This window comes from Paroedura picta, chromosome 1, assembly GCF_049243985.1.
Source record: "Paroedura picta isolate Pp20150507F chromosome 1, Ppicta_v3.0, whole genome shotgun sequence".
NCBI classification, from domain to species: domain Eukaryota; kingdom Metazoa; phylum Chordata; class Lepidosauria; order Squamata; family Gekkonidae; genus Paroedura; species Paroedura picta.
This window is the reverse complement of record NC_135369.1, coordinates 16,378,942-16,398,829: the sequence shown is the minus strand read 5'-3', so window position 1 is coordinate 16,398,829 and position 19,888 is coordinate 16,378,942. Positions and strand designations below refer to the sequence as shown.

General features: G+C 47.3%; 1 protein-coding gene across 3 annotated transcripts; it reads left to right on the top strand.

Moving 5' to 3' along the window:
• Nucleotides 1–707: 707 nt before the first annotated feature.
• LOC143830691 (phospholipase A and acyltransferase 3-like) lies at nt 708–19,675 on the top strand. Of its 3 annotated transcripts, none has more exons than XM_077323559.1 (5): nt 708–862; nt 11,380–11,465; nt 13,301–13,403; nt 15,203–15,471; nt 17,628–19,675. In XM_077323559.1, the coding sequence occupies exons 2-5, from the start codon at nt 11,409–11,411 to the stop codon at nt 17,727–17,729; spliced, it is 531 nt and encodes a 176-aa protein (XP_077179674.1). In that variant the 5' UTR covers nt 708–862; nt 11,380–11,408; the 3' UTR covers nt 17,730–19,675. The 3 variants fall into 3 exon arrangements, with proteins under 3 accessions (XP_077179674.1, XP_077179683.1, XP_077179665.1); XM_077323568.1 differs by having other exon boundaries at nt 764–960; XM_077323550.1 differs by lacking the exon at nt 708–862 and adding an exon at nt 6,903–7,967.
• The last annotated feature ends 213 nt before the right edge of the window (nt 19,676–19,888 follow it).

Genomic DNA, 19,888 nt, shown 5'->3' with positions numbered 1-19,888 from the left:
CCAAGGTCATCCAGCTGGCTTTTTGTGGAGGACTGGGGAATCCAACCCGGTTCTCCAGATTAGACGCTACAGCTCTTAACCAGTACAACCAGCTTCGTGGTTCCACAGCATCTAGGTTAGGTCAGAATATATCTATATACATTTAACTATCTCGGGTGGAGGCAGACAAAGAAGAGAACTGCTGCTCCCCCTGCCCCTTCCCGAAAAAGTGAAGCGGGGAACTGTCATACTGAACTAAAAATGCAGACATTTGAAAGCAGGCCTAATGGAACAAATGGTGTTATGTAACTACAAGCGAGTACAGTGAGAGCAAGATAACACAAGAAGCAGAGAATACGTGCGACACGCAGTATCCACAGTCCCTTTCCCTTTAGCAGAGCACCTTCCTGAGCCAGTCTGTGGCAGTACAGTCCTGTTAATATTTTAATAAACGCCCTCCTGAACAATTCTGTTTTACGGAGTTTGCAAGGATGCCAGCGGAGGGACCCTGGCTCGATCTTTGGCTTAAAATCCTAGCCTCTCCATTGGTCCTTTCTCTGCTTGGGGGCCATGGACAGCTGCTTGTCAGTAGACAATGAGATCCGAGTCAGCCTGCAACCCCTTTTGGACCAAGTGTGCTTGAAATTCCCCCCGATTTCGGCCTGCTTTTCGCCAGTAGGGGGCAGCAGGCCCTGCTGTTTTGTTTTGGCTTTTTACCTCTGCCCTCCTCCTATGACAGCAGGCAGGGGAGGAGTGTGAGAGAGTGTGCTCAGCCTCTCGCTGCTGACAGGTTCTCTGGTGGATGCTTTTCTCTCCCTCCCTTCATTTTCGATGTGGCGCTGACAGCCAGCCAAGCCGGACTGCTGGAGCGGCTGTGAAAAAGGTCGGTGGGCTTCTTTCCCAGATCTGCTAGACTCCGTTCAAGAATTAAGGCCGCCTGGCTCAGCGTACCCACCTCCCTGCTAGCAACAGAGGTCCAGGGTGGGTGTCTTTCCCAGATCTTATCAGGTGCAGGCAGAGCTTCCCGGGAGGTGGTGGCAGGAAAACATGCAGCCCGCAGTTCTGCCTTTGGGAAGGGTTTTTTAAAGCAGCAGCCCTGTTCCCCTGCCTTCTTTCCTGTGTTGCGGGTTCTGAAAGTTTCGTCATGCTCCCACTTGTTGGGAGGAGACTGGCGTAACTGGAAATGCTCCAGGAAGGAGAGGCCGAATTCCCTTCTGACTCACTGGCCTTGGCTCCGTCCTTTGACTCAAAGGCTGGCACCAGCTGTTCGGCCAAGGACTCACTCAGGGCAGGGTTGGAACCACCAGGCTGGCAAAGTTCAACTGGGGAAACTGTGCAGAGGTGGGATTGGTGGCGTGCTAGCTGGCAAAATTCCTCATGGTCAAGCATGGGAGCTTGGCTGGGAGCGAAGGTGGCAACCCGATTGGGGGTTTCCAGATTCTGTCGTTGTTCCAGGAAAAGCTGTCCAAACAATGTGTGCTTTGTGTGTCTCTGTGTCATGGGGCCCTGGCTCCCAGAAGTCATGTGCTTGGCGCACAGAAGGTCCCATGCTCATCTCCTGTTCAAAGGGTCAGAAGGGAGCAGGACTTGAAAGACCTCTGCAGAAAATCCTGGAGCGTGGCTGCCGGTCGGACAATATTTACCTGGATAGACCAGTGGTCTGACTCAGTGGAGTCATGTGTTCATGTATAGGGAGGAGTGTCCTTCTGGTTTTCACTGTGTAATACGGCACATGTGTAAGTTGATGTTATGTGTATGTGTGTGGGTTGATTCTCAGTAAAGTCCACCTACAGTTACATTCAGCTTAGTGGTGCTTAAGAGTGGTGGCTTCTAATCTGCCGAGTTCGGTTTGCTTCCTCTGCTCTTCCACACGCAGCCAGCTTGGGTGACCTTGGGTTGGTCACAGCCCTGATAATTCAGTTCTCCCAGAGCAGACCTGTCAGAGCTCCCTCAGCCCAACCTACTTCACAGGGTGTGCGTTTTGTGGGGAGAGGAAGGGAAGGCGATTGAGACTCTTTCTGGTACAGGAAAATGAAGCTTAAAAAAAATATACTCTTCTACAAGACAAAATTGCCAGCAAAGGAACTGAGGCCCTCTCTGTCCAAGACGTCGTTGTGGTTACTTTCCCAGGATCTGAAGCAACTCGGATTTGATTGATTGCCAGTGGTGATAAGGGAAGGAGTCTGAGAACAGGAGGACATTGGACATTGGACTAGATGGCCTGTATGGCCCCTTCCAACTCTATGATTCTATGATTCTATGACATTGACTCATGGGATTGGCAGCAAATAATTTCTCTCCAGGAGGTCCTTTCACTTTTGCTTCTGGTGAGGGGGTTGCCAGGCAATTCTTGTCCAGCATGGCCAAACTGTGTTTCAGGAATTTCCATTGTTTTCAAGAGATGCCAGTCCCCAGGTGTGACCTGAGGATCCCTTGGAATTACAGCTCATCCCGAGGTGGGACTTGGTGGCTAAAAAGGCAAATGGGATTTTGGGCTGTATCAAATGGAGTATCGTGTCCAGATCACGGGAGGTGATGGTACCGCTTTACTCTGCTCTGGCTCGGCCTCACTTGGAGTCCTGTGTTCAGTTTTGGGCACCCCAATTGAAGGGGAATGTTGAGAAACTGGAGCGTGTCCAGAGGAGGGCAACAAAGATGGTGAGGGGTTTGGAGACCAAGACGTATGAGGAAAGGTTGGGGGAGCCTGGTCTGTTTAGCCTGGAGAGGAGACGACTGAGAGGGGATTTGATAACCAAGTTTTTAAAAGGCTGCCATATAGAGGATGGAACAGAGTCGTTCTCTCTTGCCCCGGAGGGATGGTCCAGAACCAAAGGGATGAAATTAATTTAAAAGAAATTCCGTCTAAACATCAGGAAGAAGTTCCTGACAAAGTGGTTTCTCAGTGGAACAGGCTTCCTCGGGAGGTGGTGGGTTCTCCATCTTTGGAAATTTTTAAACAGAGGCTGGCTAGCCATCTGATGGAGAGGCTGATTCTGTGAAGATTCAAGGGGGCGGCAGGTGACAGTGGATGAGAATGTCCTGCATAGTGCAGGGGGACTAGATGACCCAGGAGGTTCCTTCCAACTCTATGATTCTATGATTCTATTCTATGATTCTAGGGGACAGAGATCAGTTACCCCTGGAAAAGACGGCTGCTTTGGAAGGTGGACTCCAGAGCATTATACTTCACTGAGGTCCCTCCCCGCCCCAAATCCCACCCGCTCCTGGCTCCACCCCCAAAGTCTCCAGGTTTTTCCCAACCCAGAGCTGGCAATCCTATTTTTGTCTGGCTTTAAAGCTATTAGTTGCTCTTTTTTTCTCCCAGTGTTCAGGATACCAATAATCAAAATAGTTTGAGGTTGACTGTCTACCCATATTTACTCAAAGGGCAGAAGGCCCTGAATGTAAGGTGATTCCCCTCCCAAAACATACACAAAAATTGCACATAATTGTAACTTGCATGTGAATTTAAGATGACACCCTCTCTTTTTTTAGCACCATCCCCTGAGGGATGCTGTCATATTATTCCTATCATATTCTTCATAAAAAAACTTGTCGCATAGGTGGATTCTGTGCTCCAAACATACAGAACAGTCCTTGGCTATTAACCTACTCTAAACCTACTAGAATCAATGAGTTTATACTGGGATAATGCTAAAACCTCTTGTGCTAGAGCCTCTTGTGACGCAGAGTGGTAAAGCAGCAGACATGCAGTCTGAAAGCTCTGCCCATGAGGCTGGGAGTTCGATCCCAGCAGCTGGCTCAAGGTTGACTCAGCCTTCCATCCTTCCGAGGTCGGTCAAATGAGGACCCAGCTTGCTGGGGGGTAAACGGTAATGACTGGGGAAGGCACTGGCAAACCACCCCGTATTGAGTCTGCCATGAAAACGCTAGAGGGCGTCACCCCAAGGGTCAGACATGACTCGGTGCTTTACCTTTATTGCTAAAACAAATAGTGGCAAATCACTTCTGATCATGTCTTGCTGTGAAAACAGCAGCCTTTCTCTTCTTTTGTACTGCTGAGAAACCCCTGAAACATTCTTGGGGCTTGAGAAACCCCAGAAGTGGTACAATTATGCAGAATATGGGTGGGAAGCATAGATGTGTACATGCCCACCGGAGACCCCTCCCCTTTCTAACCCCTCCAGGCCCATCATTGACCATTTTGGGAGGGGGGTGGGTAAACATGACCATGTATGGTCATATGATAAATATATGACTATTAAAAATATATTAAGAATTAATTAACTCCCACTCATTCAGGAAATCCTTCCAAGGACATCAAGAAACCCCAAGGTTTTATGAAACGCTGGCTACGAAAGCCTGTTCTACGGCACTGCCAGATGTCAGCTATGACCACCACCATGAACTCCGCATAGATTTCCACGACCAATGCACATTGATAGATTGATTGCCTGCCTTTCTTACTGAGATTCATGGTAGATTACACAGTGTGAAACAATGCAGTCCCATAACATAACGGCCCAGAAGCTACAATTGGCACAGAATGTGACCATTTGTGTTGACTGAAGTGGCTCACAGGGTCCATAATCCTTCAGTCTTTTCCCATCCACACTGGCTTCCATTTTGCTTCTGGCCTCAATTCAAGGCTGTGGCAATGAGCTTTAAAGCCTGGGACAAGCATGCCTGCAGGATGGTTCACTCCATAATTGAGAGGGTGCAGAAGAGAATCACAAGGATGATCCAGGGCCTGGGGACCAAGCCCTATGAAGAAAGGCTGAGAGCCAGTATGGTGTAGTGCTTTAGAGCAGTGACTTCTAATCTGGAGAGCCTGGTTTGATTACCCACTCTTCCTCATGCAGCCAGCTGGGTGACCTTGGACCAGTCAGTCCTGTTAGAGCTGTTCTCACAGAGCAGTTCTGTTAGAGTATTAATTTTTCATAACATTTTCAGGTTGAGAAATTAAAATAACGTTGCAATGCACAGCTGGAGGGTTATGTTTGCTGCCTGTGGCCATACCATAGGGAATATTGCTCACTAGTAAAGTGCACACCTTGAGCCCGGCCTCCTGAATGTTTTCAGCTTGTGTCTCAATGTCCTTTAAATTTTGCTGGTCGACAACTACTTCCGTAGCAGATTTCCGTTGCATTTTTCAAATATTTTCTCTATGGGTGCTGCATAATATGCTTTCACATCAATCAATATTTTATTAGTATACCACTCCATCCTGTTAGCTTGGGGCAGTTAGAGGAAGAAATATTAGAATCATAGAATCATAGAGTTGGAAGGGGCCATACAGGCCATCTAGTCCAACCCCATGCTCAACGCAGGATCAGCCCAGAGCATCCTAAAGCATCCAAGAAAAGTGTGTATCCAACCTTTGCTTGAAGACTGCCAGTGAGGGGGAGCTCACCACCTCCTTAGGCAGCCTATTCCACCGCTGAACTACTCTGTGAAAATTTTTTTCCTGATATCTAGCCTATATCGTTGTACTTGTAGTTTAAACCCATTACTGCGTGTCCTCTCCTCTGCAGCCAATGGGAACAGCATCCTTCCCTCCTCCAAATGACAACCTTTCAAATACTTAAAGAGGGCTATCACGTCCCCTCTCAGCCTCCTTTTCTCCAGGCTGAACATTCCCAAGTCCCTCAACCTATCTTCATAGGGCTTGGTCCCTTGGCCCCAGATCATCCTCGTCGCTCTCCTCTGTACCCTTTCAATTTTATCTACGTCCTTCTTGAAGTGAGGCCTCCAGAACTGCACACAGTACTCCAGGTGTGGTCTGACCAGTGCCGTATACAATGGGACTATGACATCTTGTGATTTTGATGTGATATTTTATTTAATTAGAAAACAACTCTATAAAATGGGCAAAATAGATACAAAGAGAGAAATACAACTCGATTACAATGTTGGGGAAAGCTGAAATAGAAACAACGTAATACATCCAATAAGCAAAATAATCTTCACATTTTTCAGTTCTTAAAGCTACAATTCTTTTCTTTTTTTAAAACTGGAGCAGAAGGTCAAAGCTGGGCCTTACCCCACTAACTATTGTCACTTCGAGTGCTTTCAAACATGATGAATAATTCACTTTCAGTCCACTTTCTATGTACTTTGACGATCATTTGCGTGTGGATTTTCTCATTTGACATATCTGTTTGCAAACTGCATTATTCAGCATGTGAAAACCAGCCAGAAATTTCTATTGTCCCTAACACTGCTTTCTCCTTTTATCTCCTGCCTTTAGTTGGAAACCACTAGGGCAGCTGTCCCTTCCCTGGGTATGGCTTTGGCTAGGGCTTTAAACTTTGGGTCAGGAAATTACTGGAGAATGGGGATTGCTGGGTTTGCGGAGGGGAAAGACTTCACTAGGGCATAATGGTCCACACTCCATCCAAGGAAGCTCCATCCTTGGGGAACTCATCTTGGTCATCTGGAGTAGCAGCTCTTCAGGTGACGCTCGGAGGCTGGCCGTCCTAATGACAGTGTCTTGGACCAGTGCGCTAGCTAGGGCCATAACTGGAGCCTTAATCATAAGGGGCGGATGAAACCGTGGTGTAACAACAGCCCCTCAGCCCGTCAAGCCGCTTAGCAGGATAGAAATACGGCCTCGTCTAAGGATATCTCCACAAGGACCATTTATGCACTGGGAACTTCCCTGCCCTGGCTCCCATGCAGGAGCACAAATTGGGGGCAGATGAGTTGCACCTGGCCAAATGCTCCCCTGTGTGGGTGCAAGAAGAGGTGGGTCAACCTGCCACGGCTAAAACTCCAGCCTGCAGCCCAGCATGAAACCTCCAGTGCATAAATGGTCAAGGTGAAAAAAGTCATGATAAGGGCTGGATTCATCTCAGTTGTTGAACCCTAGTTGGTCACGATGATTCAGGGTGTCCAAACCTTAAAGTGGCCAAAAAAACAAAACTCACACACACACACAACAGTTGCCCCTGAGCAGGAATCCTGTGTAACACAAGAAGCAGGGTCTCCTGGAGGGCACTGTGGGTGGAGGACAGTGGCTCCCCAGCTTGCTCCTCCCATCATTCTGATTCTAGACGCAGAATAATGGGGTAGAGTGAGGGAAGCGACTAGGCCCTGTTGCCCCCGGCAACCGAGCGGCCAGAATTTTTCAGGACAATCACCGGAGAGCTTTTGCCCCCGACTGGGCCGAAGGGAGTGAACAGCTCCGACCAGTGTGATGTCTGGGTTCTTGTCCTGGTACCGTAAAAGCTTCAGTCACAGGGCTGCCCACAAGCCAAAGACCACGTTGGCCAAAAAGGGGAATCAGGCCGATGTGGGGGGCGCAGTGCCCCTCACGCCCTCTCAGTGCCAGAGTCAAGCTCTTCTGCCTCACCCGGATAGTCACGTTCAAACTCAACCCGGCCAAGTCATCCATGGTCTGAAAGGTCTATTGAGGTGGGGGCCCGAAGGGAGCCCCTCGAGTAAAGAGCCTGCTGTCCTTAAAAAAGTCCCAAATGTCACCTGGAAGAAAGTGAGCCGTGGGCAGGAAACCGGGAAAGGCCTTGTGAATCCAGAAGGTGCCTCCAACCAGACTGGCAGAGGACTATTTGTAACTCCAGAAAATGCCACAAGCAGAACCAGCAGAAGCCTTATCTTAATTCCGGAAGATACCGTAAACAGAACCGGCAGGGGCCTTGGGGTGAATCCGGAAGATGCTGCAAAGAAGACCAGAAGAGGACCCATTGCGATTCCGGAAGATGCCGTGAACAAGACCAGGAGAGGACTAGCAGTGATTCCAGCAGATGCTGCAAACAAGACCCTCAGTGGACCTATTGTGATTCCAGAAAATGCCACACGTAGGAAGTTCAGCCATACCTGGGGGGGCACCCCCAGGGGTTTTGGAGGCCGTACACCCCAACCGTGTCTTTCTCATAAGCAACCATCTTCATGTCCGGTCCATGCAAAAGCTCGTAGATACCCAGCTGAGACGTCCGGCAAAGTCCCCCCGTGCATTGGAGGATGGAGGAGAACCAAAAAGCCCCCCCCTTGTCCAGCCCCCTTCAAAGGTATGAACATTATGCCCACCCACCGTGATACCTGCCCATTAAAACCTAGAATCATAGAATCATAGAATAACCTATACCAGTGGTCCCCAGACTTTTTATCACCGGGGACCACTCAACGCTTGACAATTTTACTGAGGCCCGATGGGGGGGGGGTAGTTTACTCCTCTACTCTCAACCACTGCCCTAACGCTCTCTGATCGCTATGGTAATGTTTAAACATCCCTTCAAAATAAGATACAGACACGCCACAACAATGAACATAAGGAACATTTTATTTTCATGGAAATTTTAACGCATGACAATGACAAATCAATGGGAACCCTGAGCTTGTTTCTCTGCAACGAGATAGTCCCATCTGGGAGTGATGGGAGACAAGGACACCCGAAGTGTGTTGTAAAGGGCCGGGAGGATGAAGTAAAGGGCCTGGGGGGGGGGCGTCCTTCGGGGCCCACCTCCAATTAGTCGACGGACCACGTGTGGTCTGCGGCCCACAGGTTGGGGATCGCTAACCTATACCACAACATTGCATAAGCAAGGAGAAAACACTTGCCAAGTGAAGAGCTCAAGCCAGTGAGCCAAACCACATGTAAAACAGGGAGAAAATGAAGCAACAAAACACACACAAAAATGTCTGCAATTATTTACCAGTTTGGCTGGGGGGGGGGATTTTTGTTCCGGTCCCTCAACCAAAGTAAAAGGATTGGAAAGATCATTTCATTTCCTGCCTGTAACCGACTGGTAGGAAATTGTTTTCTTCTGATTCCACAGCATTTAGGGAAGTGGAAAGATAGATATATAGATATGCTGGTTTATCAGGGTGGAATAAGTCATTACCCCTTTTCCATCCTTTGCTGAAGAACATCAGTGGAGAAACTGTAACCCACCCTGTGGATTAAGACCCTGGCCTTTGCTGGGTTTTTCCTGCTCCCGATGCTAACGAAAGACAGATTGGTCTATATTCTACCCTTATGAGGAAGTCTGTATTTTATACTCCTAGTTGGTGCAGCAAATTATGTTCTTCATTTCAGCAGCTTGTTTGGCATGGGGGATTCAAGGAACTATGCCATACCTACAGGCTACAGCCTTGCCCACTTGGGTGTCTTGTCCCACTGGTGTTTGGAAATAACTGTTTATGACTGACCCTTTTTTCAAATTTGCAGTGCCACAGAGTCTGCAGGGCTGGCTGACACTTTAAAAGAACTTTACAGGCATTCTATTGTAGGAATTACCGCACAGGCCAGTTAGGTAGGCTTGCGTTGTTATTGGTGTGTTCCAAGAGGCAAGACTGGGACTGACGGGGAGTGGCTTGCGTAAGGTCACCGTGTTGCCAGTAGGAATGCCAGCCTCCAGGTGAGACCGGGGAACCCCCTCCCTGGAATTACAGCTCATCTTCAGACTACAGAGATCAGTTCCCCTGGAGAAAACGGATGCATGGAGGGTGGGTTTTATGACACTGTACCCCACTGAGGTCTCTTTTCCTCAGGACTCACTTCCAAATTTTGAGGAGTTTCCCAAACTGGATATGGCAGCCCTGCCCCTCCATCCCCTGCTGGGGGCTTGGGGGAGCAAGCCTAGTTGGCCGGGTTTAGATATGCAGAGAGGAGCACAGCACCAGCATGCTTAAAAGCATAACATGGTTTGATTATGAAAGGAAACAACCGTATATAGAATGAAAGAGGAGAGAGAAATAATCCTGACAGTCTTTTCTGTTCATTCTGTCCATTGCTCTCAAGGCAAGCAGGGAAGAAGCCTGCTCGAAGGACACATCTCTTCCGATGAGCCCTGCAGGATATACTTTTTGTGGTGTTGAATCACAACCAGGACAGACAAAATTCAGATAAGGGACTTCCTGGTCGATAGCTCGTTCCATTACATAAATGTGCTCCTTAACAGGATGTTTTGCAAGCATACACAATGGCAGGATGGAGGTTTAAACCCCAGCTCAGGCACAAAGCTCAGTGGTTGATCTTGTGGTTTGTTTTTCATTCTGCCTTCAAACGGACTTCATTCTCAAAGCTGCCTTCGGATGAGTCTGGCGCTCGGCCTATCAAGTGCAGTATGGTCTACTCTGATGAGCAGTATCTCTCCAGGGCAGGGTTCCCCAACACGGCTCCCATGGGTGCCACAGCACCTATTAGTACTTCTACTGGCTCCTGCAAAGCTTTTGATAAAGCGTGCAAAGCTTTAAGGCTTGTTGTTGGCAGCCCTTGTTCCAACAAGTTGTGAATTGTTCAAACGAGTTGTGAATTTCCTGCATTCTGCAGGGGGTTGGACTAGATGACCCTGGAGTTATCGTCCATGATTTTATGATTCTATTCAGGAGGGTTTTTCTGGGTTGTACTAGCAGCTGCTGGTGCTGGGGGATGAGGCAGATTGCCAAGCACCTAGGCTTGTGGTCCCATTCTGTCTTCAGGCTTTGTATTTCCTCTTCCCTTTCTCCCTGTCTCTCTCTCCCCTCTGTGGGGTTTCCTTTATTTTGTTTTATTCTCCTTCTGTGATTTTTTTTTAGCAAAATGAAGAGGCAGGTATTGTGTTTGGCTCCACCTTCTGTGGAAGACATTTTGGGTTTGTCCCCACCTCCTGCAGAAGCCACTTTGAGTGGCGCTTTGTACCACCTCCCCAAATCCCAAATCAGTCTTGAAAGGCTAGAAACCCTTGCCCCAGAGTCAAAACCACCATTTATTTATTATCTTATTTAAATTTTATTCCGCCCTCCCTTGGCAACCTCAGGGCGCATCGCAACATAATTAAAATCATGCATCATTCTAAAATACAATATAAAATCAAATTAGGTTAACATTTCGAATACAAATTGAACTCTAATATTGTCCACGAAATTCCCAGCGTGTGATTGGAATGAAAGTGGGACATTTTGGGAAGCTCAGTCTTGTATTCCAGTCCAGTTTTGGGGTTGGCTTATCTCCACTCCAAGCTCCCAGCCACCCCCAGGGGTGGCCAGCCTTCAGGTGATCTCTGGAGATCTCTTGGTCTTATAACTCACCTCCAGGCCACAGAGATGAATTCACCTGGATTGAAGGTGGACTCTTTCGAAATCCCTCTCCAAACTCCACTCACCGCCGGCTCCAGGGATAGTCAACCTGTGGTCCTCCAGATGTTGATGGACTACAATCCCCATGAGCCCCTGCCAGCAAACTGGCAGGGGCTCATGGGAATTGTAGTCCATCAACATCCGGAGGACCACAGGTTGACGATCCCTGCTATAGAGGGCGAGAGATCTCCCAAAGCTCTTCTGACTTGGCCCGGCAGTTCCAAATTCTGAGGCCATTTGGGCTGGGATCTATGAAGACTCATCATCTCAGAATGCTTCCTCCTGAGAAAGGGCTGGCTCCCCGCACTGCCTGGTTGTTGTGCTGTTGAAGCATAAAACTGCATATGAATTTTGTCCTCACAGGGACTGCCTCTGCCATCGTGCATGGGACTATGGAAGTCAGGAGGAAAAGAAACCATAATGTGGCTGAACAGATGTTTCCGGATCTGGTAAGTAACCAAGGCAAACGAATGGCTGAACTTCAGGGGAGGGACGTGGTGGGTGAGATCAGCTCTTTAGGCCGCCAGATATTATTTAAGAAAACAGTGGGCTGATTAGCTCCTGTGCTTTGGGTTCGACTGTGTAAGATGGGAAAGTGAAAAATGTGCTTTGTACCATTTTTTCAGGGCAGAAGGTTGCCAGCTTTGGGTTGGGAAATATCTGGAGATTTTGGGAGTGGAGCCTAACAAGGGTAGGGTTTTGGGGGAGGGACTTCAGAGGGGTATAATACCATAAAAGTCCATTTTCCAATATGGCGATTTTCTCCAGGGGAACTGCCTGGAGATCAGTTGTAATGGTGGGAAGTTTCCAGTCACCACCTGGACGTTGGGAACCCTAGCAGAGCAGCAGAGAAAAATGTAGGGAGGGGGCTAGGCTTTGCTCCACTGATGCTATGTCATTTCTACTGTGAACCTGGAGGAGACATGATCATGTCCGCATGGCACACTAGCATTTCTCTGGGCTAAACTTAGAGCAGGCTTTCTCAACCACGGTTTTGTGTTACTCTATAACAGCCTAAGCTAAGGAGCCCGATCTCAATTTTAAGATCTTATAGAGCATGTATAGAGGAAGGGACAGAGGAATTGTATTTGACCTATTCCTTTTGAATGCTTTGCTCAGTCTGGCGTTGTGCTAAGTGTATGCTTGTAAACATTTCTTTTTTAAAATAAATACTTTATCATTTTTGATGCTGATAGTGGTTCTCTGTACTACATAGACCCAGAATCATAGAATCATAGAGTTGGAAGGTACAACCTAAGCTAAGGAGCCTGATCTAAATTTTAACTTCTTCTAGGGCATGTTCAGAGAGAGGGGCAGAGGAATTGTGTTTAATCTTTTCCTTTTGAATGCCTTGCTCAGTCTGGTGCTGTGTGAAATGTATGCTTGCCAATATTTTCTTTTTTAAAATAAATACTTTATAATTTTTGATGCTGGTAGTGGTTCTCTGTACCACAGAGACCTAGAATGATATCATAGAGTTTGAAGGGACCTCCAGAGCCATCTAGTCCAACTCTCTGTACAATGTAGGAAACACTATTGTAAAAAGAACACCAGAGAAAAGGCCAGTGGCAAGTAGCTCTTTCTCCAGGGGTGTACAAGAGAGTTAATTATCCCCATGGTGATCAGGTGCTGGGCAGTGGGAAACTCAGAGACAAGGCCTCAGAATTGGAAAGGAACTTGGAAAGGAGTCCTGATCTGCCCAGTAGGCAATTTCTGCAAAGGTCAGGTCAGGAGACAAAGGCCACAACCATCATTAATAAAACTTGTCCAGGAAACCATCAGTTGTCACATGCGTCCAATATGCAAGTCCAGTGCACAAGAATTCCCCACCCCTTTATTATGATTTGTAGTGATTTGGACACGGGACAATGCTTTGAGAGCAGTGCAGAATCAGATAGAACAAATGAACTATGAGCTTTCCCTGAAACGTAGCATCTCATTGAGTTTAAGGACATAACAGACAGTAGAACGAGATATTTTTATGTTGTCTTTCGATTCATTTTAAAAAAATGTAAGCTTACAGGACAAAAAAAGACTACAATGAACAATAGAATCACCTACACTGTAGAAAAAAAACAGTCCCGAAAGAGGACATGTTTTTATTTGCACAATTTCCTTGTGGGATGTTTTGGAATGTCCCTTCTGTGTCCCACGGTTAGTTGGTTCTGAATTGTCTTTTCCCCTTCTTTGTTTTTTGTTTTCCAAGCCTGAAATGTCTCCTCCGCTGCTTTCCCGTTCCGGTCTTGGTTGTTGACATTTTTTGCTCCGTTTCCTTTCCTCACAGGCTGATCTGGAGCCTGGGGACTTGATTGAGATCTTTCGCTTTGGATACCAGCACTGGGCCCTCTATGTAGGAAATGGCTACGTGATCCATCTGGCTCCACCAAGTAAGGAACTCTGCTACCTCCTTAGGCTTCTTCCATTGGGATTGGAGGGCAGGCCTCTCAATATGGAGGAAGACCTTCAAGCGTCACTCACTCTAGGAGGCTTGACCAGCTAGCTGGAGGAGTATTGGGCAGACGGTAAACCACACAGATAGCCAAATCCTCAACTGTACTCCTACTCCGATGCACTCTACCCCTATGATTGACAGTACTGGGAAAGCCCTGTCTTATGACAGTAATGTTTTTGTTGTTAAAGCCATCTGATTCAGGCTGTGGTACCCCCAGGCCAAATGACACATGTATTGTGGCCTTTTAAGGGTTAATAGTCATTTTTTTCTCCCCAAAGGACTGTGGGAAATGTTGGTGGTGGTGGTGGTGGTGCAAAGGGATTTCCAACATAATTCTGTGCACTATTACCAGACGATGACCCCCAGGGTTCTTTATGCTGTGTAATGCTAATTAAACAGCTGTATTAATACTTATTTTCCACATTGGTGGCTTTAGCTCAGGCTGGTTTTTAGCCTTATTAGTTTTATGATGTGGTTAAGAGGAGAATTATGGGCTGGTTGTAGGTGGATAGGTCTGGAGTTATCGTAATGTTTTATTTGCTTGTTTAATTTGTTGTAACGAACGAGGGCCCGTTTTGCAGACAGACAGGTGGGATACTAACCATCATTTTAATAAAAGAAAATAGAGAATTAAAACTGGCACATGTTTTAAATGTAGATAGTCCATTAAACCTACCATGCTGAGTAGGATTCCCAGACCTGTTGGTGGAGGCGGGGGTCTCCTTTTGACAGGCCCCACCGCCCAGCTACCAATCAGCTAGTCAGCGAGGGGGGGACGACTTACCCTCCAAAAGAGGGAGGCTCTGCTGAAGTGCAACAAAACGCTTGGCCCACATAACCTGGAAGTAGTATTATGACTTCTGGGATGTTGGAGCGATGCTCTGGGAGTTGGGTAAAAACTCTCTGGTAAATTTAACTTCTACTATAGAGTTCTCCCCGCCAAATACCGAAAGTTGGCACAATGTCCAAGAAGTGATGACATCACTTCCGGGGCATGTGGACTATGACATGGGAAAATTGTTGCATGTCAACAGAGTTTTTCTCCTGCTCCCAGTAAGCCCCCTTCCAGTTCCCTGCCGGTTTCCAAGAAGGACCTGACACCAAAAATATATTTAGTTTCACATTCTGTTTCCAAGAGTGGCATTTTGTAACCTCAGCAACAAAAGTAGAAGAAGAAGAAGTAGAGTTGGTTCTTATATGCCGCTTTTCCCTACCCGAAGGAGGCTCAAAGCGGCTTACAGTCGCCTTCCCATTCCTCTCCCCACAACAGACACCCTGTGGGGTGGGTGAGGCTGAGAGAGCCCTGATATCACTGCCCGGTCAGAACAGTTTTATCAGTGCCGTGGCGAGCCCAAGGTCACCCAGCTGGTTGCATGTGGAGGAGTGCAGAATCGAACCCGGCATGCCAGATTAGAAGTCCGCACTCCTAACCACTACACCAAACTGGCTCTCTGTATACTGCGCTTGCACATGGAAGCTCCATCAGATGGTTGTATCTCCTGCTAGACCTATCCTTTGCTAAGCCAAGATTGTCTCTATATTGCGAAGCATATGTACTGCATAATGTAGAATGAATGAACAAATGAACGAACAAGTGAATGAACGAACAAATAGGATATGTTTTGCCAGAACTCTAAAATCTTTTGCTGATCTGATGGGAAAGGTTTTGCAACAATTTTTTGTGCCCACCGTTGCCCCTCTTTAGGGCTCACGAGGCCTTTTCCCTCCTTGTAGCTGAATATGCCGGGGCAGGCTGTGCCAGCCTCATGTCCACGCTGACGGACAAGGCCCTGGTCAAGAAGGAGCTGCTGAGGGATGTGGTTGGGAGGAACCGCTACCGAGTCAACAACAAGCACGACTCCAAGTATCCCCCCCTGCCTATGACCAAGATCGTCCAGCAGGCTGAGGAGATGGTGGGCCAGGAGCTCCTGTACAAAGTCACGAGTGAGAATTGTGAGCACTTTGTCACTGATCTACGGTATGGCGTTGCCAAAAGTGACCAGGTAAGTGGCATAATAAGAAAGGGGCTGCATCCCGTGGGTTTATTCTTCTAACAGTGTGCTTTCCCCGCATGCCTCTTATAGAGCAGGGGTAGTCAATCTGTGGTCCTCCAGATGTCCATGGACTACAGTTTCCATGAGCCCCTGCCAGCATCTGCTGGCAGGGGCCCATGGGAATTGTAGTCCACGGACATCTGGAGGACCACAGGTTGACAACCCCTGTTATAGAAGATAGCTCCTTGTGTCAGGGAAAGCACTGCCGTTTCTACAGGAGGTCCGTCGGACACAATAATACTAGCTTATCCTAATAATGAATCATAAAAATGTGTGTGCTTCATAAATAATACAGTTGGCGACCCTCTGAGCAGAACTGGGAGGAGCAAAGAAGGGTGGTGGTGTTGTCACTTCCAGCGGATGACAATAGAGTTTCAGGAGAATCCCTGACATGGGGCTCTCCTGCATTCTCGTTTTACTCACTTGTAAGTTCCTGTTTCTTTGGGGGTTCCTGCTGCTTGTTCCTCATGGGGTTTGCTCCCCCTAGTGGTTGATTCGATATTACACAATTTTATTTCCAGCATGAAGAAGAGTTTGTTCTTATATGCTGCTTTTCTCTACCAGAAGGGGTCTCAATGTGACTTATTATTGCCTTCCCTTTCCACAACAGACACCCTGTGAGGTAGGTGAGACTGCGAGAGCCCTAATATTACTGGTTGGGCAGAACAGTTTTATCAGTGCTGTGGCAAGCCCACGGTCCCCCGGCTGGCTGCATGTGGAGGAGGAGCGGGGAATCAAACCTGGCTCGCTAGATTAGAAGTCAGTGCTTATGACCACTGCACCAAGCTGGCTCTTCCTGCAGATTCCAGTATGCTGGAAATAAATCTATTTGATACTGAATTGACCACTAGAGACTACAATGCAGAACAGGAAAAAATAGGAGGTTACCAGGAAGTAAATTGAAAATATGAAAAAACCCATAATCACTGGCAGTGATGCTGTGTGTTGTTGTATCAGAGGTGAATGGGGTGTCAAACATTATTCTGGCAATCCTTACAACAGTCCTGTAAGGTAGTTCAAGCATTGTTCTTCCCATACTGGAACACATTGGCTGTTCTTGAGACAATGGTGGGGCACTTAAGCCTGCTTAGTTAGTTCACAACAAAGCTAATACTCAAACCGAAGACCCCCCTCCCCCCAAAAAAACAGCTCATTCACTTAGTCACTATCCAAGTGCTTTTCTTGTGCTGGACACGTGGAAATAGGCTTTAATTTCGGGCTTGTGAAGAATACATGACTCCTGATTTATTTTTGTTCCTTGATGTCATTCGAGAAGCCCTTCTTCATCCTGAGACTGGATTATCTCCTGAAAGTCAAAGCCAGAACTGTTTGTTTTGGAATGCCACTGAAAAAAAGCATTGTTTCTTAAATGAAGGCTGTATACAAAGGGGGATCTGAACAGTGAGAAAATGTTGTGACAAGTATTTAAGCAAGAATAGCTTTTCCAGGGAAGCTTTGAACAAGATAACTGGGTCTCTCTTTTTAAAAATGAGGCTCTTCCTCCTGGCAGCTGTCCCTCCTAGGATCTCCTGGGAGAAAGGTGATATGACTCCAGAGTTGCACCGGGACATTGCAGATGGAATGTGCCATTTGGAACATTTCATTAGGCTCTTCGAACGCCCTAACGAAACTCCCAAATCCTTTGCAGCCTAAAAGTTCTGCAGCAGTTGTGGAGAAAGGAAACTTTGGTAGATTAAGTAATAATATTTATCGCCATTGTTTTGTGAAATTATTTGGGGGTATTAATGTATCTAATTTTGATGTTTTTATGGGGTTTTATCATTATTTTTAGGGATATGAGATGTAAACCACCACGAGCCAGCCATGCTGGGAATGGTGGTATAAAAATGTAATGAATGAATGAATGAATGAATGAATGAATGAACCAGTTTTCTAAAGCTAGAAAGTGTGGGGGGAAAATGGCTGTAGAAACCCATTTTTGATGCACATCTGACTGGGTGTCGCTTTGGCTCTGCTAGGTTTTGAAAGCCGCTCTTTCCAAGAACCAGCTCTGGAACAAGCAACGAGTTTTCCAACTTGGATCAGTTTCCCCTTGTGGCACAGGACCCCTGGCTTAACTGACTGGCTTTCCATTTAACTTGCAGGTCCGAGACGCCTTGGTGGGTGTCGGCATTGCAGGGCTGGGCTTGGCCGCCCTGGGAATCATCAGTGCCGTGGTCAAGAGGAAGAAGCAACAGAACCAATAGCAGAACCAATTCCAGAGACTCTGAGACTTCCGTGTTCTCCTGGGTTGTTTTGTCTGTCTTAATAGTCTAAAGAAAATGTGGTTTCCACGGGGGCCGTTGCCCCGGAGACCTTCTAACCCATAACTTCCTGCCAGGCTTTCAGAAGTAAAAACAGGCAGTGTGACATACATATAACTGTGTCGGCTCCATTGTGTAGAGAGAGACTACATTGCTCATCAAATTGCAACCAGCGTATGGCGACCCCCAACAAGGGGCTTCCAAGTGAAGTGAGAAGCACAGGTGAGTAGTCTGCCATTAGCCTCCCCCACAGAGCTGACCCTGCCGAGCTCCTGAGATCTGGCGAGGTGGGGCTATACCATACCATTTCATGTCCTGACAGGCGTTTCATGGGAAAAGTCAAAATCCAAGTCGAAAACCTTGCCAACTTCTTATTGAGGCCTTGGACCTACCTCAGCCTACCACTAGGATTCCCGGATTTGGAATTGCTCCTGTGCCTTTAACAGTGGTTGGGTTAGTAGCTCGTGAGAAGTCTTATTCGCTGAGTTCTGAATAGCAAACCTCCATGACTGTTTTTCCTCCTTAGTCAGTTGACATTCCCCATTTGTCAGTGAGTAAGGCTGAGGCTGAGTAGGAGCAGCTTGCCGGTCAGAGAAACTTTAGCATAGAGAGGGTTGGGCTAGCAAGACCTGAGTTCAAATCGCTGCTGGACCATGAAACTGAGGAAGAGAGCTCTGACCACTCGTTCTCGGCTTAACCTACCTCACAGGGTTCTCATGGCAATCATGTGGAGGAGAGAATCACATGAGCCAAATGAATGCATTGGAGGAAGAGAGTGGAAAAAAAAAGGGGCGGGCAGATTGTCTGAGTCCACCAAGTAGCAGAGAGGTTTGAATTTGCCATACTTATGCTTGTGGAGTGCCAAATCGATATGAATTGGTGGAAGGTTCGGGGGTTATTTATAGCCTTACATTAAGTTTCTCTGCCATCGTGTAGGGATCTGAATTCAAGCTGCATGGGCTCCAGAGAGCCAGTTTGGTGTAGTGGTTAAGACTACATTCAGTATTACAGCTGGTCTTTTTTGCCTGAGCGTCTTTACAACTACAGCTTAGGAGCAGGGCCAGCAAGAGTCCTGCAGAAAAGAGGGGGGGGGGGGGAGAGTTATAATTTAGACTGGTTTTACCTTGATGGCATTTATCAGCATAGTGATTTTAGATTATACTGCTGTCTTGGCTGCTGTACAGTGCTTGGAACCTCTTTCCCATCTTAGATTTATTTACTTCATTTATACCCCATTCTCTTCCCCAATGGCAGACCCAAAGCACTTTACAACTTTCTCCCCTTGTCCACCGTATCCTCACAACAACCCTGCGAGGTTAGTTAGGCCAAGGGGGTATGGCTGGTTCAAGGGGAAGTGGGGATTTGAACCAGGGGATCTCCAGGTCCTGGTCTAACACAACTGTTCTACCACACCGGCTCTCACAACATCTGTTTATCCCTCTTCGCTGAACTGGACATCAGCCTTAGGGCTACCCGCTCTGGGTTACGAACTGCCTGGAGATTTGGGGAGTAGAGCCTGCAGAGGGAGAGGTTTGGGGAGGAGTAGGACCTCAGTGTGGCAAGTCATAGGATACACCCTCCACCCAGTTTCTCCTGTTGTGTGGAGATCAGTTCCAGTTCTGGGAGCTCTCCAGGCCCCACCCGGAGGTTGGCAACCCTATGGGCCAGCAGGTATCACAATGCAGAATAAAGTTAAAAACTGATTTTTATGAAATATACAGTCTGACCGCATGGCAAAGCATCCTAGTTTTATTCTCTCGTCTCATTAAAAACAGCTTTATTGACTGGAAGCAGTATTTTTACTCACCTTGGTTTTAACAGATGTTTTATTTTATTATGATGATGATGTAAATATCGGGTCATTAATAAAAAGCTCTGTCCGACCAGAATTCGGAGTGATTTATGGGTAACTTAATGCTGGCAGGGGCTTCTGGGAATTGTAGTCCATGGACATCTGGAGGGCCGCAGTTTGACTACCCCTGCTTTGAAAGGTCACTTGGAGGGGGGTAGTGAAAGGTTCCTGTTGGCAGCAGAGGAGAGGACCTGCAGTCATGGGTTTAAACTATGAGTAGTACTGGAGAGATACAGGAATTTCCCCCCCA

Coding starts and splice junctions, on each gene's coding strand:
- LOC143830691 (XM_077323550.1), top strand. CDS start 7,139: ATGTCTGGGTTCTTGTCCTGGTACCGTAAAAGCTTCAGTCACAGGGCT. Junction 7,968..11,379: donor TTGTCCAGCCCCCTTCAAAG/GTATGAACATTA, acceptor TTGTCCTCACAG/GGACTGCCTCTGCCATCGTG. Junction 11,466..13,300: donor AACAGATGTTTCCGGATCTG/GTAAGTAACCAA, acceptor CTTTCCTCACAG/GCTGATCTGGAGCCTGGGGA.